At 37.1% G+C, this 26,772-nt stretch overlaps 1 protein-coding gene across 1 annotated transcript in view; it reads right to left on the bottom strand.

The window, feature by feature from the left end:
- Positions 1-395: 395 nt before the first annotated feature.
- Positions 396-26,772, bottom strand: part of LOC135709143 (MOXD1 homolog 1) — a 141,468-nt gene continuing 115,091 nt past the window's right edge. The window contains exons 2-6 of the mRNA XM_065231359.1: positions 19,287-19,439; positions 2,585-2,877; positions 1,441-2,119; positions 848-1,378; positions 396-686 (exon numbers count right to left, since the gene is read on the bottom strand). Coding sequence (XP_065087431.1) covers positions 519-686; positions 848-1,378; positions 1,441-2,119; positions 2,585-2,877; positions 19,287-19,439 — 1,824 coding nt within the window. The 3' untranslated portion in view covers positions 396-518. The remainder of the gene's footprint in view (positions 687-847; positions 1,379-1,440; positions 2,120-2,584; positions 2,878-19,286; positions 19,440-26,772) is intronic.

Here is a 26,772-nt window from a genome sequence, read left to right as displayed (position 1 = left end):
TGAAGCAGTGAAGTTATAAGTTTTCTAAAAACAACTCACCCATGAATTAGACAAGCTTCTACATTTTGTTTGCTTCTATTGTAAGCGTAAGTGTAAGTGTAACGTCTACTAATCGATCTGATACAATCTAGTTACTCGAATATTCGTAGAAAATTATATTAAACTTTGGCATACTTTCAGCTCTATTCGAGTGTAATCCGTGGATATAAAGAGGTACAGGTATATGAGGAAAACAATTTATCTGATTCCTTGAGTAAAACGAACATCGTCGAAATCGTGCTACGCAATTAAAACCTAACTTGAGATTGGACAAGATAAGTGTGAATAGTAGTAAAAATTAACACCGAATTTAAATAAATTAGAGACTTACTTTCGAAAATGTAAACGTAAAGGGATGGGCAATTAAAAGGACAATAAATTAGAACAGGGAAGGTTCTTAAACATAAAAGAGGGTAAACATTTTCAGATGGTTGAACCAATTGGAAATTGTCAAGGATGGCATCGTGCTGGAATTCGCTTCAAAGGTAGCGACGAATGACTAACAGCAGCAGTAGTACCAGAGCCTTCGTGCTGGATATTTTTCTCGCGCTTGACGATTGGTTGAACTCCATGAAGAGGTGATATGGGCAGTGGCTTGGTGGTTTGACGAACGCTTCGAAGGAAGGGTATTTGAATATTTCGGCAGCCTGAAGGAAAAATAAGGTTTTGTTTTCAATAGTAGAATAGTTACAAGATTATATATAGAGAGGAAAAATACGATTGAAAGATGCGCTCTTTCTAAAGCATCTCAGGTGAGCTCAAAAGCGATTAACTTATGCGTAACTAAAGTGTACATATTGGTACCTACCACAGAAATGGATTCATTCGAGACCCTGCAGAACGTCATGTGCTTCCCAGTAAGAATGCTTTGCTCGACTCGTCTGGTGAATAGCGGCTCCTGCCAAGGTAGTTGATTCAGGTGTGACAGAAACGTTCGATCGTGGAATTCTACTGGATCCGAGATGATCAGTTTGTTCAGAATCGATTCTTTGTAGAGGATGTCTTCCTCATCTATGATGCTGTACTCTTTCGCATTTTGAAGCGCCTTGATGGCGATCTGATTCTGTTCGTCGTCAATATCTCCTCCCGGAGCAAAATTGGGGAAAACGGTGGTAGGAAGCAAATCAAGAATGTTTCCATTGTAGAGAAATAGATTCTCTACGTCGGTCATATTCATCGAATAGAACTGGAACACCCCAAATGTTTCGAAGAATTCTTTCACGGGGGTCATACTGTAGCAACCGGCGAGATCGATCTTAGGGTAGTATGTGATAAACGAGAGACACATTTCCTGCTTCGTGGAATAACCACCCAACGTTGGTCGCTTTCTGCCGATTGTCTGTAATGGGAAGAAAAAAGTTATCAGAATCTACAGTTTTGGATGGAACAGCAAACAAATACCTCGTAAGCACAGTCCGTAATCAGATAATCCCCTGGTAGGATTGTAGTTTCATTCTCCATTTGACGAATTTGCTGGAAATTGTGATCATAGTTATCGTCTTCTACTATCCGTGGAAGTTCCTTTCCATCTCGCACGTGTCTAAGCTTCATTTTACGGCCAGCAACATGGGAATGTAATGCTGCTGATACAATATTTATTCCATCCTCTGGAAACACTGCTCCCGTACACGAAGGACCACAAATTCCCACATTCCGATATAGTTTTTGTCCCGGTGGAATCATTTGAGTGTCGGAAATGGAAACTCCAGAAATCATCATGCCTGCATCGTACTGCCGTACATGTCTTGTGTAGTGCATTCTAAACCCCGAATGGTCCAAGACTCGTTTAGCCCGTGGATTATCGTAGTGCACTTCTAGCATATAATATTTTGCACCTCCTTTGTTACCCCCAATTGGAATACCTATGTGCTCTGGAAGGAATTGTCCCGAAGCGCCTACTCCCCACGTTGCTACTGGTGTTATACAGGAATCCCAATCGCGTGGAGTAAGTAGATTACTGTTACAAACTGCTCCGCTGCTTTTAACCCACACATCCCACGAGTTTGGGTCGGATCCGGGATAGGAATTTGGAGAGCACTCGAACAGAGTCATATGATGTACCAGCGGTTGTTTCGTAGAGCTGCAATATAGATTGAAATTAGTCTGATAAAGTTTGCCCATCTATGTGGCGATCGTGAAATGAGATGAAGAGAATGGATGGTAACAGTATCGAGGTCCAATGTATGCAATCTATAATTGATTGCTTCCTAGGTAGCATATCGTTATAGTTAATTATGCGACCGATGCAACGAATCATTCTTCATTTTACGGCATGTAGGATTTATCATATATCATACATGTACCTGTGTACTGTATATGTTTTCGAATGTAATAATACTTTAACATGATGTCAATTATTAATAAGGATCATATCAGTTTATCAGTTAATTTCAGCGTCAACTATTAATCATGCTTGAACATAATAACCTTAATTAACAACCAATTATAATGCAGTTCAATTAATCATAGATCACAAAATGAGTGATTCTCAGGACGTTTGATAAATTTAAGCAATCTGTCATAAGTATCTATTGCTGGTGCTCACCTCTCTTTGGTCAGTATTGCCTCGTATCCTATGATGTGATGTTTTTCCCTTAGGGTAGGAGCTTTTAAGATTTTGCACCAGTAGAGCGTGTCCATACTGGCGTCGATTGAGACATTCTTCACCGTAACATCCCACTGGCGCATGTCGTTTCTCAGTTGCGGGTCCGAGGGCTTTTTGAACGATGGTCCAAGAAAGTGGATGGAGCGGGCACCCCGGTTTTTTCCGTGATCCTTCACATCACCATGAACCGGATCCCGATCGCCGTAGGACCAGAGAACCTTCATCGTGTCAGTCTGTAAGTTAAATGGGAAAAAATAAAAATTAGTCAGGAGTGGGGATAAATGGCCTGTTTTGTGAATTGTATAGTAAAAAGAAGAAAACTATGAAATTGCAAAATGGGAAATGTCGTGCAAATTCCTCTCCTGCGTTGTTGTTAACTTAAACAGATACACGTAGAACAAATGGTATGAACGATAACTGTAAGTGTGCATTGTTTACATCCTCTGCACTTGGGGAATTTTTTAAATTATCAGACAGGATTGGGCCAAAGGTTCTCAGAATATTATGAAATTTAGCCTACAAGTATAATCATTTGAACAAAACAAAAATAAAAAAAAAAAACTGGGTGGTAAATTTTCCGGGAAAACCATAGTTGTTGTTTTCGGATTATTCCAGACATGACCCACTTTGAAAAATCATAACTCATGAACCAAATGATGAGGAAATTATCGCAGCAATCCACATAAAATATAATCAAAAAAATATTACCAACGAACATTTTCACCAAGGAGAAAAATCACAGAAAAAGCAAAACATAATTTTTTGAGTGATTTTTTGAATTTTTGTTTCATTCATATGATCATAAACTCTACCTGTGGCGAAATTTCAAATCATTCTGAGAACATTCGGCCCATTTTGTCCGGAAATAATAAAAAATCCCAAATGTTTCTTACAATAAATGTAATGACAGTTCTTGCAATAAACTGTAGCGTAGAAGAAACTGGACAAACTTGATCCCTGGGGACAGTCGATTTTTCGGGTGAGTTTCCACAAAGTTTCGTCTGGACGGAAGATAATGTTATTGTGATATTTACGTCAGATTGTGAAACAAATATATTTTTGAGAGCAGTTCTTAGGTTTTTGCTCCCTAAGCCGAGGGGGACAACTCTATCTACGATCCAGAAAAGATTGTGTTTTGCTGTGGCTAGCTGCACGCATGCTGAGTAGATAGATTTATGTTGATTTTGAAGATTTCCTGCAAAAAGATAAACGCGATGCAAAAGAAGATGATTTTTCGAAGATTCCCAAGCAACATTGCAAGTTTTATCAAGGTTTTATAGCATTCTACATGTCTAAATCATGGTCTACAGAACCTTCATAAAACCAGAAATGTTACATGGGTTGATTCGCTAGTGTGAGATTTTTTGACGTAGGACTACGTCTGTGATTTCTATACACTTTGTGAAAACCGAAAATGGAATATGTAACAAAAAATGAAAGAACGTTAATAACTCAGCTACCCCTGGACCAATTTCAATAATTTTATCACCAATCGATCAGATATATTTCTACACATCTGTTACATTTAAGACTTTAAATTTTTTTTAGATGTCACTATTGAAAATTGCACGAATGTGCAACTTTTGCTTTGATAATTAAAATTATCGCCGATTGCCTGCGAAAAGCGATTTCCCTAACATAGATTTAAAAGTTGAATTCCATCCGCACTCACCAAACGGTGTTTATTAAATCACCGCGTGGTGAGTGGTGGTGTTCTCCAGTACACAACGAAAGGCTACCTGCAAGCAGCGAGCTGCAGCCCACATGACCATCCATAGAAGAAGAAAGAAGCCGCATAGCTATTGATCGGAATCATTAGCTCTTCGTGAGTCGCTGTCGGCCATCTATGTCAAGCGCATCATACTAAAGAGTGTAAACAGAGAGAACCCCACTCAATTTCCTATTCCTACACAAAACACAAGCTCCTGCTGCAGTTAAAAAATAAGATTTATATTATACAAGTCCACGTAGTCCTACGTCACCATTGCGTACAACCCCATAGGGCTGTCCCTTATAGTTTTTAAACATCTAGAATATAGATTTAGATATGTCGCCCCCTCGCCCTAAGCCTTTTTTTTTATCCAGCATGAAAAATCTTTATATTTTTTTTATACGGTTCTATCGAGCAGAAACCATCAATAATATCCAATATTTCACCGTACACAAATCAATAATACGTTTGTATCAATGCGTTAGCTCATAGCTGTAGTTTAGAGGTGCGATGAGCAAATAAAATAAATAAATAAAATAAAATTAGAAAATAATAATAGTGTTTTAATATCCAGCATATACAAAATTATTAACGAAGTCATTTCCCCATTAATCAGCTGGTAACCGCCATTACTAATTATAATAATAATAATAGTAATAAGAATATTTGAACTTCCCTAATGAGATTGAACTCTTCTTCGCAATCTCTGATTGGTTGAAGTGTAAAAGCCTTCAGTTATTTAAGGAGGATGTACCAAAGATGAATACTAAGATGAAACTGTCGGAAGAAAAACTTTCTATTTTAGTGTCTTCTTTCACGGTCCCTTTCATCCAATGAGAACCCCACGTATTCAAGGTAATTTTGTGGTTTTGCTGCCCCCTCGGAAGAGATGAAATTTTGCGCTCATTTTTATCAAAACAATCACACCAAAATCAGAGATGTCCCATTTTTTAATTACTCGATTAACAACTAATCGATTATTTTTTGTTCGCTGTGCTGCCATTTTTCCACGAATGAGAGTGCAGCACATGTTTGAAACGATCGGTGATGATCCTGTGGAGATGTTAATGCTTATATCGGCATGATCTAACCGATTATAAATAGTTTACTTTTCGGTTCGTTAATCGATTAAACGATTATTCGAATGAAAATCGGACATCACTAGATGAATGTGAAACGTCATTTCAAATATAAGGCCGTTCATAAATAATGATACAATTTGAAAGGGAACGGGGCTAATCACAAATTACGTCTCCATGGTAACTGAAATAAACACGAGTGTTCACCGGTTGGATGTACTGTCCATGTGGGTCATTCTCCATTCTGACGCTGAAAAGGTAGCATCTACCTACTTTGAAAGCAAGAAAACCGACCGAACGACGGTACGAAGGCAACCCGGCTGAACCAGCAAATCAACCAGCAACAACCGACCGAACCGACCGAACGACGAGCAAGCGAGCCCTCTCCTTCTTCTGGAAGTGAGAGTCTCCAAGCGAGCCCTCTGTCGATGGTAACCAAGGCAACCACCGAGTACCGATCACCAAATATCAGCAGCCTACTACGATCGAGAACTTGGCACGAAAAGCCCTCTTATTTGAATAAGTAGCGCAATCCAGCCAAAACTCGAGTAGGATGATGCCCAGTTACGACAATAGCTACAACCAAAGACAATAAATCAAGAACCCTAGTAGCACACTGGTCACAAACCTATTGAGGTTACCTCTATGTGACTTATTTTGGTCACAATCAAGTTGCCGCAACCTTCTGTGACGAATGTGTGCTACTTGGGAAGACTGGCAACTCTTCAATTTTCTCAACCGAACGCTATGAGACAGGTACAATCGCGTCATCTGCCGCTCAAAGGTAAATGCTTCGAACGAATTTGATAGCAAAGATTACATCCTCAGAAGAAAGGTTTGTGTATTTGCTCATTTTTCTATGCGTTGCTTCCACCTTCACTACAGCGCAGTGCTATTGTATCTGTCGCTTGGATTCTGGCAAAGTTGCCAGTCTTCTTGATATGATGTCTTCGCTACAACATAAAGCCTATACGAGTCTTTTGCATTGGTATAATTGTGTGGCAAGTACAATCATATTTCTATGCCCAGGGAAGTCGAGAAATTTTCCAACCCGAAAAATTCCTAGACCGGACCGGGAATTGAACCCGCCACCTCCAGCATGGTCATGCTTTGTAGCTGCGCCTTCACCGACTGAGCTAAAGGAGGCCCCAAAAAAGCCTATACGAGTGCGTTGTATGAATATTTAAACTCACTGTTTTCAAAACAAAAGAAGCACTCCTAGCAAATTTATTTTTTTCTGTCTTCATTCGTAGAACGAAAACCTAGAAAAACCAATTGCATTTCAATGCGTTAGGACGGAATTGAAACTAGTAGAACGAATTTGCAATCAAAAAGCAGTGTTAGATTTCTTACAATATCAAAATAATTTGTGATTCTTTATCAAATCCAACGGTACGTATAGAAAGGTAAGTAAATTTGAAAGTCATCTATAGTAAAATCACTCTATTTTTGAGTTCATATCCGTTTGAAAAAAAAGGGTTGAGTGGTGGTTCTGCTTAGTAGGACGGAAATTAGATTTAAAACATAGATTAGATTGAAGTTGAAATCATAGTTAGGGAGCTTATGGGGGGGGGGGGGGAGGGGGTCTCAGCCGCGGCGTAGTCCATATCTCTCACACCAAAGTCACCAGTTCAAATCTCATCCCCGGACAATTCACAAATGACTCAAGAGTGACTATAGCAATGAAAAAACCCTTTTGGAGTTTAGATCCCCCTAAGGAATACACACACTTAATCCTGAGATATGAGGGTGAAATAAATAAAACTCTGTTTGAGGAGACCCGATCCCCCAGAATTCATCACATTTGATCCCGGGATATGTGTAAAAAATAATATTCGAATTTATGTCGATAAAAGGGGATCTAGCAAATTTGGGAAAAATGAACTGTTAGGAACTCTGTATATCATGTCAGAGGCTCGGGAAATTATAAAAAAAGTCATATGAATGATCCCTGAGGCCACTATTCCTTATAAAAAATGCATGTGATTAAAAGGGGATCAAGTCTGTACCCAAGGCTCGAGGAGGAGTCCCTGGCAGATTCTAAGCGAATTCTGACCTTCATCCAGACATTTTGACCGGATATTTCGGGCTTCCACTACAGTCGAGAAGTACAACAATGGTACAATTGTTACTAGTACTTAATCCGCCCAATTTCACGCGAACAAAAGCCTGACTCATCATACCAACCAAACAATATATCACGCGTGATCGAGGTCACTGCGAAATTAAAGGGAATTCGATTGTTTGGGACTAATACAAATCCTACGGATCCTCATCGACTGTTCGGACTGTGAAACGATTAAACTAATACCGAGTTTATTTTAGCTCAAGTGCCAACCTGGAACGGGTACACGCAAACCAAAAATCTATTAATGTTAGTTCCGTTTCCTATCATCCTCTGTTCATGAACATCGCAACGAATGTTAGAAATTGATCATGCAGGCGATGTAATGGTTTTTTGTCTTTTTTATTTCGTGTTCTATCTACGCTTTCGGCTATACCAGTAAGCTTGTAGAACGACGCACATTGTAGAACATTGTAGAGCCACGCACACACTTGCCTCGAATCTCTCCAGCAGAAAAAGCATACGAAGTCGAGTATGCGAGAAAATGAGCGCTTCATGTTTGCTTTTAGGCTATCCATATTCAGGTCTGATAATCGCAACGTTCGTGGTTCTTCGAGTCCAGTCGGCAATCTGTTTTCTATTTTTTTCGACATAACTAATTTACCTCACTAATACACTCTACATTTTTCGGTCTCCAATTTTCTTGCATTGGACCGCAGCTAGGTATATCGCATCCTCGGTTCATGCGGTCTCCACTAACATCCTCTGATGATGAATCCCACATAATTGTAAGAGAATCTAGGATTTATGTTGTAGCTAATGAACTAACGCATCGGAACAAACCACGATGAAATCATTGATATTATTGATCTTTTCAGCTCGATAGAACAGAAATGGGCGATTACGACGAAGAAGCGCTTTACCCTACATGATGAAAGGCTGCCCGCAGCGCGGAGGAGGAAAAAGTCGCACAGGTACTGATAGGATTTCAGTGAGCCGCTGTGGGCCATATATGCCAAGCACGCCACCGTTCCAACAATATACAGTTCGCCAGCCTTATCTGTGTAAAACACCTTAATAGCTCAGCATTACTCAACCATCACGACAAGTGGTCACCAAACTGTTCACCAATCGATCCAGGTGCAAGGAAAGAATTCCACAACATTGTTCTAAACTGGATTCCAAGCTTTCAACCCATCGTTCCTTTTCAGGACCACACATTACTGATAAAAGAGTTAACTAAAGGCTTCAAATAAGAGCTTGTATCCAAGACACATCGTCCAGGATTGGCTACATGGACACCGACAGAGCACCTCAACAACAGAACTCTCACTTGCCTTAGATAAAAAAAAAACACGTCTAATGAGGATTCATATTTCTAAAAAAATCATCTTTAAATGAAATAAACATCGGTCGTCATTGAAAAGCAATGCAACTATGTTCTGTCAATCTAATTGAAACTTTTATTGGCTCTGTTATCTTGTGAATTTTAGCTATAAAGGTCTCTTTTATGATTTTTATCTCTCAATCTATGGAATCTACACGAAAACTATGTTTGAACGAAATTTCTAGAACATTACATCCTACATTATGCCGTAAATTACACATTTTTATATCATATAAGTGGAAAGTTCGTAAAACAAATATTTTAAAATTCTTCACTTTTTAAGATATCTTCGAACATGAAACTAAGTCAAGCATCAATAAAATCACTTTGAATTGTAAGTTTAATATGGATTTTTTTAGTGTAGTTAATTGTTAATCATGATTTCTCTTTTATGACAATTATGCGGTCTCTTGTCAAGTGCAGTGACGGTGCGACGGAATCAATCCCTTCTTTAAATTATCATTGCTGATTGTGCTTTCCACGTTCGGAATTCATTTTCAATCTGAGATACGGAGGATGAAACGAATGTACAAAGGATGATAAACATTCTAACGATTTTCCTGATCATCTCTATTGTACTTCCTTGTCATCATATTCAAAGCCATAGCAGTCGCTAATGTATCTCCGGAGAACAATCAGCCAGCTTCAGATGTAGCCACTCAGTGAGATATTTAACTTGTAACAAAATAAAAACAAAAATGCAATATATGTATGTTTAGGGTCGTCAAAAAGAACATCAGCAATACCAAGCAGCAGTGGCATCAAATTGTCTGTCCTTGCTGCTCATGGTGAACTCTTTTCATGTAGAACCATAACTATTACGGCATGACGTTAATGTCCACTCCCGAGCAATCCAGAGTCCATGTTGCCGGAATGGATCCGTTATATTTCCCAAGACTTCCGTCCTTCTTTCCTCGGCAGCTCGGCAACTGTATTATCCTTTTGAAATGGGAAACTTTTTACGGGCAGCTTGTCACATAATGCATAAAATTGCTTTCTGCACGGTGAAGTGAGTGGAATGTACACGGGAACCATTTCCGAATGGTTGTCGTTATAAATGGTTGCGAGAAAGAATAGTATTATTATTTTCATTGTTTTATGCATGGTCACCGATTCGAAGTTTTCAGTTAGGTGGTATTGGTCCTAATACACAGGAAAATCTTAAGAAAATGGTAATTTCCCCTTGCAACAGTCGTCATAACTATTAGGGTAAGTGTACTGGTTTAAAATACACTTTTTTCATATAATTTACATAAAATTAGCCTGTTGAGCCTATTGAACCTGATGGTAAATGTGAAATCCAGATCCATGAATCCAGATGATGAAAAATCCAGATTCGAAAATTACTTTGCACCATTTGAAAAAAAATCATGTAAATTTCTGTGATATATAGCGCACACGTTATTACCGCTAGATTTGGCGTAAATCTACAGGATATTTCATGTAAATTTAACCGCGATATCGCATAAGTTAGCAATGTTGTATACAAGCTTGCATACAATTTCATTGTTTATGCCAATATAACGCAAAATTACACGAAGGGAGATTTTATGCGATGAATTAATTTTAGATTTTTTTTCTGTGTGGAACATGTTGAACATGTAGCTTTAACAAAGGTTAATACGATAACCCAGTTGTGAACTGCAAGATGATTCTATTGCAAATATACAGTGGAAGTTTATAGAAAACCCGCCAGCTATGGTGAAAACTTTTTCATAGCTCTTTCAGAAGTGAGGTCGATGGAGCCTGTACCATCCGGATGCCGTGTGTTTTCAGGTTATACTTCTGGAATTCTTGTTGCTTCACAATCGAATTAGAGAAGAACATGCCACCAAAGTACGAACTAGGAACACTCAATAATCAAACTTTGTTTTATCCCATTCACCTCTACAGTGTGATGCAAGCGGATAAAAGCCATCATGAAGCAAAGTTTCGCAAATTGAGGATGTGTATTCAATTTGGAACTGCTTATTACTCTTTTTATAAAGAAGGGTTTATATTGAAGGTTATGTGCTCCAAAAAATCCTGTTTTTAACATAATCCTATTGAAATCAAAGTGATGTGTCAATCTCCCATAAAAATCTATCAGGATGATCATCTGGAATTTATTCAAAGTCTACCAGAATGTTTATGAAATCCATGTTTAAAAAAATATATAAAGCCAACTGTTAGCATTGCTAAAATCATCAAAAAGTTGAGAAAAGTATTGACACAGTGTTCCCAAAAAGTGTAAATATCCATTACGCAGCATTTTAAAATTGATTTAATTTTTTGGTAAAATACTGCAGAATTTTTTTTTTAGGATTCTGAAGCAGCAAAGAGTCAAGCAACTTTGATGGGATGATTTTTTTAAACTAATAGTCGATTTAGTCCTTAATATTTGATGCAATACCAGAATATGTCTTAAAGATTTTATTAGTTCTATAGAATTCTAATATTACTCTGAGATTGATCAGACTTCCAATTTCATTCTTGACATCATTCAACTCACAACACTCGGTAGACCAGTAGGCAATTTTATTTCAAGCTAAAATTCTCCTGGCTGAAGTGACAATCAAAGCCTAACATCGTGGTACTTACGTACAGTTTACCGAAACTACGGGTTACTCCACGTGACCATTACAAATAATTTTATGTCAAAAAATAATATTATTATACAACTAAAATGAAAGTCTTAAAGCGTCATTTTTTAAGTCTCAGAATCTTGAAATGATTCTAAATTCTGGAATTTATATTTTTCCTGTGATCATGAAATTTTTTGTTAGTCTGAATGTACTTGTATGTATTTTAGTCATCCTAGAATTTCATCATACTTCTATTCTAGACTCCCCTAAACTAATCTTGATAATATCCAAACTTTTTCAGTAACATTCTAAGAGTTATTATCATTATCTCATATAATCTCTAATAAATCGCTCTCTGATTCCACAATTCCCTCAAACTGGTAATAATTTCCAAGAATTGGCATAATTTTGTCTCAATTTTTCTCTTTGAAATTTCCTTAGAATATTCTTAATAATTTCCTTGGTACGCTTTTTAGAATGACCGTCTCATTCTTCTCAGACTTATTCTCTTCAGTATACTCTAAGTACTCAAGTACTTTGCCAAAATAGCCTTGAAAGTCTCCCAGAAATTTTCAGATTTCTTAAAACTTGATAAAACCTAATCTCCATAGAAACATTGGAAAGAATTCCATTGAAATTATTCTCACGATTCATATCAGCATTCTCCTTAAATTTCATCTTAAGAATTTTCTATGATTTCTCTTCCGAATTCTAACTTCTTCCTTTCTTCACAAAATCTCCATGCAATTGTTACCAGAGTTTGCAAAAGAAAATTTATACCGTCTCCACTTCAATAAAAGGTTGCACAGACTGCATACTTACACTTCACTGTAAACTATTTTCAGAATTACCTTAAAATTCTGAAATCTAGGGCAATTCAGAATTCTAAAGTATTTCAAACTGCTAAGGTAACTCAATATTCACAGGTACTTTAAAATTCTATTTAAAAATCTAATTAATTATCCTCAAAAATATCACGAACATACTTCTAAGTCCTGGTGGTTGTATAGATTCGAAAGCCTTGCTAATTTTCCAAAGCTCAATTTATTATGAAGAGCTTTGAGTGTGTTGGTTTATTTCCTTTAAATTCCGATATAATTGCTTATATTTTGACAGATACGCGTATTTTGTCTACTACTTGCAGACTTCATCAGTGCCAAGTACTCAACACCACAATTTATTGTTTTCAATCCTGAACAGTTTTCGATTTCTCATTTCTCATTTCGATAGTCAAAATCTAAACAAAAACTCAAAATAAAAAAATCAATCCTGGCTCGATATTTTGAAGAATGAAGAATGTTTAGAAAATGTCTCAATTTTCATGATTCTGCAACCCATTACAAACATGTTGTAACAATTCCATGTATGATGTTGCAATAATGTCCAACGATGGACCTGTAGTAATTAAAGTAGTAAGTTTGGCTTTTTATTTTTTGAGAAGAGGGTCCATTTATTACAGTGATATTTATAAAGCAACACATTTTAAAAATCTGGGAAAATCTGGAACACATTTAAAAAATCTGGATATAAACGTGATCTGTCTGTCTATCTGGCAAGACTGCTGAAAATCTGTAAAATCCAGATAAATCTGGAAAACTGGCAACGATGGTTAAGAGCCCACAGCCTAATTTAGAATTCGTAGGCTGAGTTTGGGGTCAAGAAGCAATATCTAAACAATTTGATTCTCTTTAGCAAATCTTATGGTACATACGGAACGGTAAATAAATTTAGAAGTCAGCTGTAGTGAAAACATTCCATTTTGTGAAAAAAAATCCACTCGAAAAATAGAGGCAAAGGGCGGGTTGTACTAAGTCGGATCAAAATTGGATCTAAGCCCTATTCGATTTTGATATTGTTTCCATTCTTGCCTTCATCGCAAGGAATCGATTCTAACTGCAACGTCCCGCTATGTATACCCTTCGAATAGTGAGAGCACCCTCCAAAGACAGGTCCCTTTGTCAGTCAAAATTGGATCCTAGGCAACAAAATCAAGCAATAACACCGGTAATGACCAAGTATCAGAACCCTCGTCTTAACCAAACCAGGGAACAACTAATAGAAGGTTAGGAATCACATCGATGAAGACTAACTAACTCATTTTTCCATGTATAAAGATCATCCTCGGTCCAGGCAACCCGAGGACTTATCACTTTTAACAAGGCATAAAAACTAACAAAGACTAAGAAATCTACCCTAGCCGGTTCATTTTGAATATCTAGCCACTACCGCAAAACTGGAGTGGTCAACATACGATACCGAACATCGTGACACAATTGGGTTCTTTAAGGGTATTGAGGTAAATGCATATTCGTAATCTGCATTAAAAATGGAATCCAAACCCAAAATTTCATCAATTTTGGTACACTAGAACTATTTTAAATAAGAACGATTACATTTGCAAAAATCACCTTATTAGCGCCCCTCGGTGTCACTTTGTATGGGAGCGAGCTGTAAGTTTGTCAGTTTAGTGTCAAACAGTGAAGTTATTATTTTGCTTTAAATCTTGATTTAAAAATCGAGATGAAAGGGTTCGAAAAAAATATCGCTGTGCTCACAAAACGGAGCTTTTTCAGATGATATATAACAACCGATATATTTTTCAAAATTAAAGAACCCAATTGTCACGATGTTCGGTATCGTATGTTGACCACTCCAGTTTTGCGGTAGTGGCTAGATATTCAAAATGAACCGGCTAGGGTAGATTTCTTAGTCTTTGTTAGTTTTTATGCCTTGTTAAATGTGATAAGTCCTCGGGTTGCCTGGACCGAGGATGATATTTATACATGGAAAAATGAGTTAGTTAGTCTTCATTGATGTGATTCCTAACCTTCTATTAGTTGTTCCCTAGTTTGGTTAAGACGAGGGTTCTGATTCTTGGTCATTACCGGTGTTATTGCTTGATTTTGTTGCCTAGGATCCAATTTTGACTGACAAAGGGGCCTGTCTTTGGAGGGTGCTCTCACTCTTCGAAGGGTATAAATAGCGGGACGTTGCAATTAGAATGTTTTCCCTGCAGCTGACTTCTAAATTTATTTACCGTTCCGTATGTACCATAAGATTTGCTAAAGAGAATCAAATTGTTTAGATATTGCTTCTTGACCCCAAACTCAGCCTACGAATTCTAAATTAGGCCTAATGCATTGAAGTGCCATTCAAATGCTTCTGAATTCACTTTGACCTATCGGATGATGATAAAAATTGATTGTTTTTGAGAAAAATGGGTGTAAACATTCATATCACGCGTTCTCATTGACTTTGTTCGGTAGCTTTTGAACCGAAGTATCTTACCAAACGCATAATTGACTTGTTAACTCTGAAACAATGGATTTATTTGATGTTTTCTGCCCGATAGGCCCAAAATGGGTGATTAGGCCGAAGTAGTGCTCTACCCTACTTTATCATTTATAAATACTGAAGGAGTAATATGACATGCACTAAATTAAGAAAACAGATTTAGATACAATATAATAGATCAAATAACTGATCGCTGCGGTTTATGTCAAGAGTAATTAAAATTATATGAGAATCCAAAACCAAGTTCAACGACATCTACATGTTCCGGGTACCCCTAGGGAAGTGGCCAGTTTCTTTGGACCAAAATCCATCATGTGATACATCAAATCGCATGAAAATTTAAAAGCAAGTTCAATGGTAGACAGTTATTAAATGACACTTTATACTAGGTTGTATCCACGTGATTGCCTGATTTTTTGACAGTTTTTGCATCGTGACTGGAAAAAAATGTACCCTCGAATATGATTGCAGATTTGGAAAGTGTGTAAAATTTCCTATAAGAACTGACCAAGAGTTTATGATATGAATAGAAAAAAAAAATGGTTTGGCGAGTAACTATATTGCGTGACGATACAACGTTTTGCTACACTACTACACTGCATATAATCATAGTAAATTACACTGCATATAATCATAGTAAATTTATTTATAATGTTTGAAGTTAAAATCTATTGCAATGAAATTTATTAAATTTATAATTTTATTATATGAGCGAAAAATATGGCAATTCGAAAAGCAGAACTATAACTTGAACTATGGACGATTGAATTTCAGGATGGGACCGATATGGGATTATTTTGCTTGATGGGACAAACTGACTTAATGTTGTTTTCACATTTTTCATAATCAAAGTCCTTAGTTTTATCACATCATATGAAAGTAGATGCATCTCAAAACTGACGAAAATCCATATGGGACTGATGTGCGATAATGGACAGTATACTACCCACCAACACGCTTTGAGCTACTCAACTCAGAAACTCTTGATCAATTGTTATAGGAAATTTAGCACTCTTTCCAGATCTGGAATAATATTTAGGAATTATTTTTTATTTTTTCAATTACAGCATAAAAACTATAAAAAACTAGCCAAAACCGTTGTAACGTCACGTAGAATGTGATAAATAACATGGGAATTCAAAACCTATTTTAATGTGTTATATTAAGTACCCAGAACAACATTGCTCTACCCGGACGTTTTACGAGTAGTTTGCATTTTCTGACTTGGCCAAAGCCCATCATTAAATTACATGAGAACTAAAGGGTGTACCGTTTAAAATTCGTACACACAAAATTCATTCTCAAAATTCGAGTTTTTATTCGATTATCACCAAATTTTCAGAGAGTAAAAAGAAACAATTAAAGTTAGTGTTGGCAACATTCATTTAATTTATTTCGCCTATATATCCGAATGCGCGAACCTTGGCCTTTCTTTATTTCTTCTACACTCTTCACAACTTTAGGCCGTTTTAGAAGGTGCTCCTTCATAATGACCCAGTATTTTTCTGTTGGGCGCAGTTCCGGAATGTTTGGTTGGTTCAGATCATTCGGCACGAAATCGACATCATTCGCCTTAAACCACTCTAGCACGTCCTTCGTGTAGTGGCATGATGCCAAATCCGGCCAGAAGATCATCGGACCGTTGTGAGCCTTCAGGAGAGGGACACGCCGCTTTTGGAGACACTGTTCCAAATACACCTGTCCATTCATGGTGCTTGCGGTAACGAAAGGTGTACTCCGCTTTCCGCAAGTACAAATCGCTTGCCTAATTAAGAACTTCTTGGCAAACTTCGACATCTGCTGTGTTCGGAGGTTCTCGGAAACATCACACTTATCCTTGGCAGTCATATACAGGTTTCATGGGATCTGGTTGAAGTCCGCCTTCACATATGTCTTGTCATCCATTACGCAGCAGTGTGGTTTCGTTAACTTCTGGTCGTACAACTTCCGGGAACGGCTTTTTGCGACCGTATTCTGTTTCTCGTCACGGTTAGACGATTTCTGAACCTTAGACGTACGTGTCCAGCTCGAGTTTTGGTATTCTGCACGAAAGTCTTGCTCACATGCAACTTTTTAGCCTCATCTCGAACTGAGGCGTTCGGATTTTAAACGGTACACCCTTTAATCAATAAGCTTGGTGATCATTTTGAGTTCCTAGGCCCACATTAGTCACCTCCGGACATGTTCCTGGTACCATCGGGGAAGCCAAAACCTGACTAGATCGAAATCTTTCATATTACCCATCAACTCACATGGGAATTTAAAATAATCATTTCTGACGATTATATTTTGTACCAGCGTCCACATTGGACATACCCGGTTATATCTTGGGGAGCCTCACAGGAAGTGACCAGAGTTTTAAATAAGTCAAAATTTATCTTGCAATGCATCATACCTCCTGGAAGCTCAATACAACCACATTTACCACAGCGTACCACCGGGAAAGTGGTCCTCCCTGTTCAAAATCTGCCATGAGTCAAAACATATCGCATGCAATGTTGACCCAGATATAATTTAGAAATTGTCTTACTTCTCTCCCGTAATTGTGGACTTGAGCAACTTTGTGAGAATTTAAATAAGGAAAAAATAGACAAATATCACTATAGGTGGATACATTCAGGGTTTTTTTTCTGCTAGATTGAACGTCTATCGTGGAAGGGTCGCACCAACAACTTTTATCAGTTAATTTTAGTGATCGCAGACATACATAAAGTAATGTCAACACTTTTCCCAGCCTATGAAACGTCGTTTTGTGAAACGCGAGTCGACTATTTTAGATCAATGGTTGCCATGATCTAAAATAACGTTTAATCGAAGACTACAAATCACGAAGACTGGCAACTTTGCCAGAATCCAAGCGACAGATACAAAAGCGCTACGCTTGAGTGAAGGTGGAAGCAACGCATAGAAAAATGAGCAAATACACGAACCTTTCTTCTGAGGATGGAACCTTTGCTATCAAATTCATTCGAAGCATTTACCTTTGAGCGGTAGATGACGCGAATGTACCTGTCTCATAGCGTTCGTATGAGAAAATGGAAGAGTTGCCAGTCTTCTTGATTTGTTGTCTTCGGTTTAATACTTTTCCGATAAAATGTTACACTTTTCCAGTGATCTTATTGCACAAACGTAAGTTTTAAAGACGCATCTAGATAACGAATGCAAATAAATTCGAATCAAGGTTATGTGAAATGAGTTGTACCGTCAAAGAGTATCGAAACGTCAAACGTGCCAAAGCAAGAAATGGTCTACAGGCGTTCAAGAAGCAGAGAAAACTTAACGCCGGCTCGGAAGTTTACCGACCCGAAAAAAAATATTTTCTGCGTGTTTTTATTTTTCTAAAACTATTGGGAAAATAATCAAAAATCCAAGAAAATCAGTTTCTTTCTCATCATGAAAAACAATTGGACTCTCAGCAAAACCAAAATGTTTTGTGGTTTTTTGAGTTCAACTGTACGTCATTATGACTTATAAAAAAAGTTTTTGCGCGTGAATTTTTTTTTGAAAAATTACAAAAAATTTAAATTTTTTAGATTTTTGATACTTTTTTTCAATATTTTTAGAAAAATCATATAGTATTTTCTTTTTCAGAGCGGTGCATTTTTCCCTTAAAGTTCATAAAGAACTTCCACAATTGATAATTTAGAGCATTCTTAGCCAATTTTTTTTTAGCCAATTCTCCGAGGATTCAATTTGTTTGGCAATTTGTTGAGAAATTAAAATGTTACACTTTAAGGGATTTTTCCATCTTTCAAACATGAGCAGTTCTTTAGAGATTTGTACTATATACAATTTTCAAACTACCGTACTATAACGGAACTATCAACTCTATACTTTCATCTCCCATCTATCGTATAAAAATTACCACTTTAGTCTGTTTTTTGAAATTAGCATCTTCAACTAAATGTGAATGTAATGACAAATTCTGGAATGAAAACTAAACGCAACTCGAGACCGCGACCCCTGAATGAAACACTGTGTTTAATATTTTTTCGAACATAAGTTGAAATTTATACTGGTGCTTTGAGTTAAGTAAGTTATTTGTTGTTTGTAATCTTTTTCTAGTCAACTAGATCGGCCTAGTGATCTTTCGGCGTAATGACCATATGCATATTCCAAAACATGCGAAAGTTGTTACTTTGAATATCTGCTCAACACACTAAACGTCAACATGCGCGCATTAATCAGAGAGCTATTAACTTCATGAATTTTACCAATTCGTTTGATATTTTCTTCTACCCAGGACAGGTAAACCGTTAGTCAAGCAATATAATTTGCGTACAAATTAAGTTGACATGTTCTCGTATTCCATTTGAGGTAACCTGTCTTTTGAGACCATTATTGTCTACCTCCGAACTCTTAAACTCAAGTTAACGATGATACTCTACCGGTGTACAGTTTTCGTATATGTATAGGTATTCATATCCCCAAGATGCTCATTTCCATACAAGTCACATTCGCCGGCAGCCTGTCATCATTTGGTATGTCTACCTTGTACTTACGAAATTGCTGAGAAAACAGAAGCTGAGCAACTCTACTTACCCCAATAATCACGTCATGTGGATCACACGTCTCCAGCGGGCGTCGAAACGTGACGGAGGTGTGCGTCAGATTTTGGTATCCACTTTCCACCAGGTAATTTTGCGTGTCATCCTGAATCGGTGCCTGTCGGCTATCCTTACCACCGTGGCAGTCCTGCAAACGGGAAACAGAACGAAACAAAAGCGGAAAAAATCGTTAGAGATAAAATATGATTACCGGGCCGACCGGTCGACCGGTCAACCTTTTTTCACGCGTTGAAATTTTATTTCAGCCAACGCGAAGAGCTGTGTCTAATCCTGGCGATGGCGACGGCATACAGACTCGTGGCCATTTAATAAATTGAGCACTAATATGCCATAGCTGGGTGTAACATGAATATTAGAGTAAAGACAGGAAAATGTTTTGTGGCAGGATGCTGCCACGTCCCGTTTATGGTAGAGAAGCAACTAGTAACTGTCTAGGAAGCAGTTTGTCTATGGGCGCGCCATGTCATGCCAGGGGAAAGTTGTTGATTGATTTGTAAAGTTTGCTTTTGGTGTTGGAGCAGCAGCATCAGCTTTCATTTTAATTATTCCTTGCTAGAACGAGAGTGACGACGAGTATGCATTAATGGGATGATTTTAATTTATTAATACACACTATAGATATGAACTAAGACTGCCATGCTCAAGTTGGCAGATGATTTGTATATGTAAGACAAATTTTCATAATTGCCCAAAAAATATGTTCCATTAGGGGTAGATCATTTAAGCAAGGCTTTCGGAACCCCTGCTTATCGATTAACAGGGCAAGTAGAAAATCTCTTCAGGGACTAATATGAAAAGAAAAAGAAGAAATCTTCCAATCGATGAAGAATCTAAACTAAACCAAGCACTCGTTAAATGTCAGCTCTTGATTGAATGATCATGCCTATACGGTCTGGTAGCTAGGGTGAAAAACGATGATGACGATGATGCATGTAGTGTCAACCATCTACCTATTTGATTTTCACCGATAGATTTTTGAACGGTGCCAGATGAAGACATGGTGGGGATTAAATGCTGAAGGATGAGCGAGATGACGAGATCGAACGGTTCGATTATAGTGCAATAAGGGAATGCAATCTTTCCGTTTGCACAGCTTTGTTCGTTGTTCCGTTGCACGGAAGAATCTCTTCCGGCTCTACCGAGGATGCAGCTTGAAGAAGGCGGATGAAGTTATAATTGATTTTTGCCTACTGCCATTATTTATATTAAAAAAACTATCAGGTGCCAAGGATTTATGAAATCTCTACTTCAATGCTAGTGAAGCCAGCGAAGATTCGAGAAAGCTTCGATTATATTTGAATGGAACGGTCGATGGAGAAATAAAATGAGGGCTTGAGTGGATGTAGAAATCGTGTTTGAAGGACCTATAAATCATAATTAGAACGAAAACACTACACCATTTGAAAAAAATCATTTAAATTTCTGCGCACACGTAGGCAACGATAGATTTGGTGTTAAATTATACAATAATTCATGTAAATTTAAGCGCAACTCTAATAAATAAAATCATAAAATACAATACAACTTATTGTTACATGGTGTGCCCTTAGCTGTTGACAGAAGTAGCTGTGTTTTTTGGTGCGGATCACGCGATAGTCAGTTTAATCGGTAACAACTATTGTTGCGCTGCTTGCTCATTGTTTGTCGCCTTTGTCGTTGCCGTTGGAAGTAAACAACTGGAAATGTCCGTTGAAATAAAGCTGACGATCAAATTCAGCTTCGCAAATGGAAGTGTGAAACCCACCATAGGAGGAATGGCCAATTTTGTGGAAGCGCTGGACACGGTTCCCGTTAAGATGATTGCTAAATACCGGATTGCGGAGAAGAAATCACTGTTCATGTGGTTAAAATAAGAGATATCGATGCTTCATGCCTTGTTGCATAACCGTGAGCAATTTATTTTCCATTATGCTGGTGGAAAGGTAGTTGAGGTACGCATGTCCCCTGTGGGGGGCAACGTTCAATACTTGTGAGTTTATATTGTAAATATGGACGTAACGAAGGCAATTCCCAACTCGCTGTATTTCCTTATTAGGAAGAATTATATTCCATTAAAAGGAACAAAACTTGTGGTTCTTATGTAAGATGGAGGGGAAGGGCTGGAAGCAGCCAGTAGAACAACAACTAGATGCAGAAAAACCATCAACGGAACCAACAACAGCGCAGTACCAGTACGTACGCTGGTGTAGAGACTGGAGGCGCATCAGAAATGGACAACTACAATAAATACACAGAAGCAGAGGTTGAGGTGTTGGAAGAAGGTGGTGCTGGTGTAGATGGACGTGACGTCCACGGATGCCAAGAATAACAGTGGAGAGGAATCAAATTTTCAAGTATCGTATCACAATATCAAAGTTTTGAGATTTTCAAGATTATTGGAGGGGAATTTAGAAAAGAAGTATGATGAAATTCTAAGATGATTCAAAAGGAATTTTCGAAAAAAGGTCGTAGATATCCTGTGAAGTGTTTCAAGGAAATTCAGGCCAACAAAAATGTTCATGATCTAGGACATATGAAAAATATAAATCCATAAAAGACTTCAATTTGAGTTACATAGTAACATTATTCTTTGACATCGTATATTGATCATAATAATGTTGACGTGTAGCTGTTGTGCTAATGCAGTTTGCTGTTGTGCTAATGCAGTTAGTGGAATTACCCATAGTTTAGGTAAACTGTGTGTGTGCCACGAAGTGAGACTTTGAAACCCGATTTAAAAAAAATCGATTTCCGAAAATTTATCAACTTTCAGAAAGTTGATGTCCGGAATTTTTTTTCGAGTCACAGTAGATCTCGACGTTTCATGCATTTTTAAGAAATTTGGCATCAAACAAAATCCCGAGAGCGCAGAGATTTCTTGTTGATTCAATCATATTTATTTTATGAAGTCTGACAATTCACGCAGTAGAAATAAAAATATGTTTATTGATTCAAAAATCCTTAGTGATTTGAGATTTGGGCGTAATTGCATTTGTAAACAAACACGTCAATCACCGATTTCACACGAATAAAAGCTCAATCTCGAAAAGTAATAATATCTCATAGTGATAGAAGAATGATTCCTCTATCATTTGGTATAGTTTGTTTGTGAGATTGAGCTTTTATTCTAGAGATCAGTAATTGACGTGTTTGTTTACAAAAACAATTACGCCCAAATCTCAAATCACTAAAGATTTTTGAATCAATAAACATATTTTTACTTCTACTGCGTGAATTGTCAGACTTCATAAAATAAATATTTTTGAATCAACAAGAAATCTCTTTTAAAAATAAACATATTTTTGTTGTTGACCCAGTTGCCGAATTTGACAGCTTACGTCAAAACCATGAAAGCTCTTGTAAATTCGAAAAGATTCCTTTTGATTTAACAATCTATGGGTTTTGAGGAACAAATATACTGGATTGTTGAAACAGTAATGATTTCTTTTTGCAGCCAAAGCAAAATGAAATTCTTATTGATTTTACGTCAAATATTATTGCGTTTAAATTATTTTTTTCTGCGTGTAGTTCAATGTTCTACAATATTCTACTTTATCAACTTCTACTTGTCCGACTCCAAAATTGAATCGTAAAATATATATACAAAGCTGCCAGAGGGCAGAGCATCCACAAGCCTTTTTTTAATGGGTCTGATTTGGGATTTAATCCTGGACTGTTGGGGTGTGCTGCTGCCGTTGTCTTCGTTCGATCTCACTGGGCCACACCATATATGAGGCTGGTTGATAAGGATGAAGTCACAACTCATGTTTTCGATATGAACTATGGTGAAATACATTTAAAATAAATGTGATTGTGCACATGAAAAATCAAATGTTTAAACACTTCGATCAGATGTGTGGACTTTTTTGAGTGCAGATGGTAATATTGTAGAAATTCAACATAACGTCCAGAGATCTTGATAAAATTTTCGCGAACAACGAATGAGATTTAGGAAATCTTTACAAGTTCAGCAATCATGGTAAAAATTTAGTTGTATTTTGTGTAAGCAATAAACATGTCGTATAAGTTCTGAAAACTTCGTAGAATCGGAAGCAACTTTCCAGCATTTCGTAAAACTTTCCAAAAATTTAGTGAACTTCATAAAGGCTCAGGGATAAGTACTGGAACCTTTGCATAAGTTTTATGAAACTTAGATGATATCCACGGAAGCACAATATAGGTAAACTCAATAAAGTTCTCTGGATGTTTTGAAATGTTTTTAAACATGAAATGGTTTATTTTGTACTATTCTAAAGATCAGACGTTTGTGTGTAGAAAATAAGTGACTAAAAGATGAAGGTCAATCAGCCGCGAATAGACAAATAATTAAGAAATTCAAAGCCGCATCAGAGTTTATTGTAGATAATCTGGAAAAATATCCCAATTCCTCCATGCAATGCACAAATAGATTGCTCCTATATTTATTTCTTAAACTCTCTGGGGTGGGCTAGCTCTAGGTCTGGGGGAGGGTACCCGAGCAAGGTCCAGCATCAAAATGACAGCAAATTGAAATCAAGTTTTGATATCAACATCAAACTGAAATCATAATTTGATTTCAGTTTATGCAATTGATAAATTTTGTTTTCATTTTGCTGTACATTTGCTTTTCAAAAATATGTTGTTGCGGGTATGTTTTCATTGCCTTAGCATAACATCAAATTGAATACTTGTTTTGTAATCAACAGGAAAAATTGATATCAAATTGAGTTTTTAGTTTGCTCTCACTGATAGCAGAAATAGTTTTCAATGTGATGCCACAGGAAAATTTTTTTGCTCTCAATTTTTATATTTTAACCGTTAAAATGACCAAAACGACAGCAACCTGAGGAATCATTATCAGCGAAAACACAACATCAAATTTAGATTTCAATTTGATCTCAGACTTTACGCACGTTCAATGCAATGTAGTGAGTAGGTGTACGGATTTAGATGCTGAAGACAGCATTTTTTGGATCAACTTCAAACTGGTGTCCTTCAACTGGAAACTTTATCCAATTGCTCCAAAAGCTTGCGAGGCTGATTTTCCGTTCTGAAGGTAAGTGCTGTTAGATAAAAAGTTAGCAGGAAGATTTATATTCAGATGTTTGCAATTCCATTTACACATCCCACATAGTCACATATCCCAGTGAGTGCATGAGCTGGTTGAAACCAGTTTCCTACCCTATCTGCCAATTCACATGACGTTTATTAGAGACACACATACTTGGCATATGTAAAAAATATGACATTCATGTGTTGTGTATTAAATTTATGTGAGGAATGTTATGAATAAAACCTTTGTTATTTTAACAGTGAACCTTTTTCAACGATCTTGGAATCGACATAAAATGCATGATCGCCCATTACAACATGCGCATCCAAGAACGCCCATTGTTGGCATTTTTGTCTTTGCGTCGTACGTTAGCGTTTTTTGTACCGCTAAAGAAACGTGAAAACTGTGTGTCCTTCCTTGGAAAAAAAAAACAGAAAAGTGATTAAGTTAGATTATTATGCTTTCATTAGTGATACTAAAATGCCCTCCAGCTCGAGTGCAGTAGTTTGCAAAAAACTCTTCCAAGAGTGGAAGAAACTTTTGCAGGTAAGCAGTTTTGAAATATAAATGGCGCAATCTGCCATTTTGTAAGTAGTCAGCAAGTTTATATAAAATGAAAACCGCTTATTTGGTTCACATTCATAGCGTGCGTGGAGCGGGATTTGCGTTGTTAAGGGATAGAGATAAAAGTACTAGCTATCTCTTACGTAAAACCCACTCCGTGCACGCCTCTCCTGCTCAGGTCTGACAACACCAAAAGTTTCATTTTTAGTTAAATATTACCTAAAATCCTACGATTTTTATTTTGTTTTCAGCAGCAAAGGGCTCCAAGATGGCGCTCGGTTCGGTTATTTAGTTATGTCGAGAAGGAGATGGCAGCCACAAAACTTGCTAGTCAAGGCAGACCGTGGCGGATGTCAGGCAGTTGCAGTCAGGCAATAAATTTACTGAGTATTTTTCAAGCAATATGTATTCCATTGTGAGAAAAATCACAAATGTTCGAACCTCCTTCTCATCCCTCAATTGTCTATTAATTTTAAAATGATTTCTTACGTTACTTCCGACGTGATTTGATGTAGTGATGGCAAAATCCGCCAGTTTGTTTCTTCTACTGTTCGATTATAATGACAATTCAAGGTACCGTTCTGATTCATATTTTGCAGGCTTTATAATTAAATTTTGAAATAACTATACACCTACATGATATTGTATCAGAAAATGACCTCAGAATGTACGTGAAGAAACAGGCATTCTTGAAATGGGTCGTTTGATGTACGATAGAGCTGTCACCTTCCATCTCCAGGGCTAAAAATATTTGCACATTCGACATACAGAAAATGCAGATAAGTTTCTTCCATAAAAACTCTGCCGGTACAGAGGGCGATGGATTGTACTCACACACACACAAACTATACACCTACATGATATAAACATTAAAAATATATTACGCTTGTTCCTTTAGCTAGCCCACGGTTTTACAACCATTTTTTATAGGTATCACCCCTGAATGATAACATTGCTGGTGAAAATATCAACGCGATTCCAACATTCTAAAAAATAAAGTGTCCGAAATATGAATCACAATTTTTCACTACGAAAAAATGTGATTCATATTTCGGACAAGACAGTTTTATTTATTTGAAATGGAAAAAAATAATAAGTAAAATATCATGTAATGTTGAGCATCTATGATAATTTTCAGGAAAATTTGTGAGGTGTTTAAAGTGCATGATAATACTTGTGGATCATTTCAGGATTTATGTTTTTTTTACTCTGCAATCAACTTTTATCACCAAGCCATTTCTCAGCATTTAATGCAGTGTTATAACAATTAGCACCGTTTCCAGCAATCACAATGTGGGAAATTCCTAGAACCAATAATCGTAGAAGGAACCTTGAATGCAGAATAGTTCACACAACCATCTTACCAAAAGTTTTTGCTTGGATATAAAACGAGAATTTTATGTCCATGCTAGAGTTAATCATGTATGCAAAACACCTGTCGCTCGATTCAGTGAAAGAAATCTTTTGTTTGGCGCCTCCAAGAAAGGAATATCATTTGCATACTTGCGTATATTGTTTTGAATTCGGTGGCGTGAGAACATTGATCCGACTGCGGTCATCAATCAATTTAAAATGCCAGCTCTCGGTTGCCTCATCGACAGCCGAAACTCGTCCAAAGTTGGTCTTATGCCAATCTCTCAATACAACGTGGCTATTATTAGACATCATGAAAGTTCCGTTTGCTCCGTGTGATGGTTGAAGTATAATTTATTACAACCAGCCAAAAATGTGCGGTTTCTGCGGTATAATATAAGCATAGCGGAAATGAAGCCAAGGTAGTCATAAAGTTGTAACAGTTCTAGGAATTGGGTAGATGATTGCTTATTAGCTTTAAAAGCTCGAAAAAGTTCACTTTACGTTGGTTAAGGACAAGATTGGAAGAGTC

Source organism: Ochlerotatus camptorhynchus, unplaced genomic scaffold, assembly GCF_037179485.1.
Source record: "Ochlerotatus camptorhynchus isolate MF236.1 unplaced genomic scaffold, CSIRO-AGI_Acam_v1.1 ptg000351l, whole genome shotgun sequence".
Lineage (NCBI taxonomy): Eukaryota > Metazoa > Arthropoda > Insecta > Diptera > Culicidae > Ochlerotatus > Ochlerotatus camptorhynchus.
The sequence above is the reverse complement of the archived record's forward strand: the minus strand, read 5'-3'. Positions and strand labels throughout refer to the sequence as shown.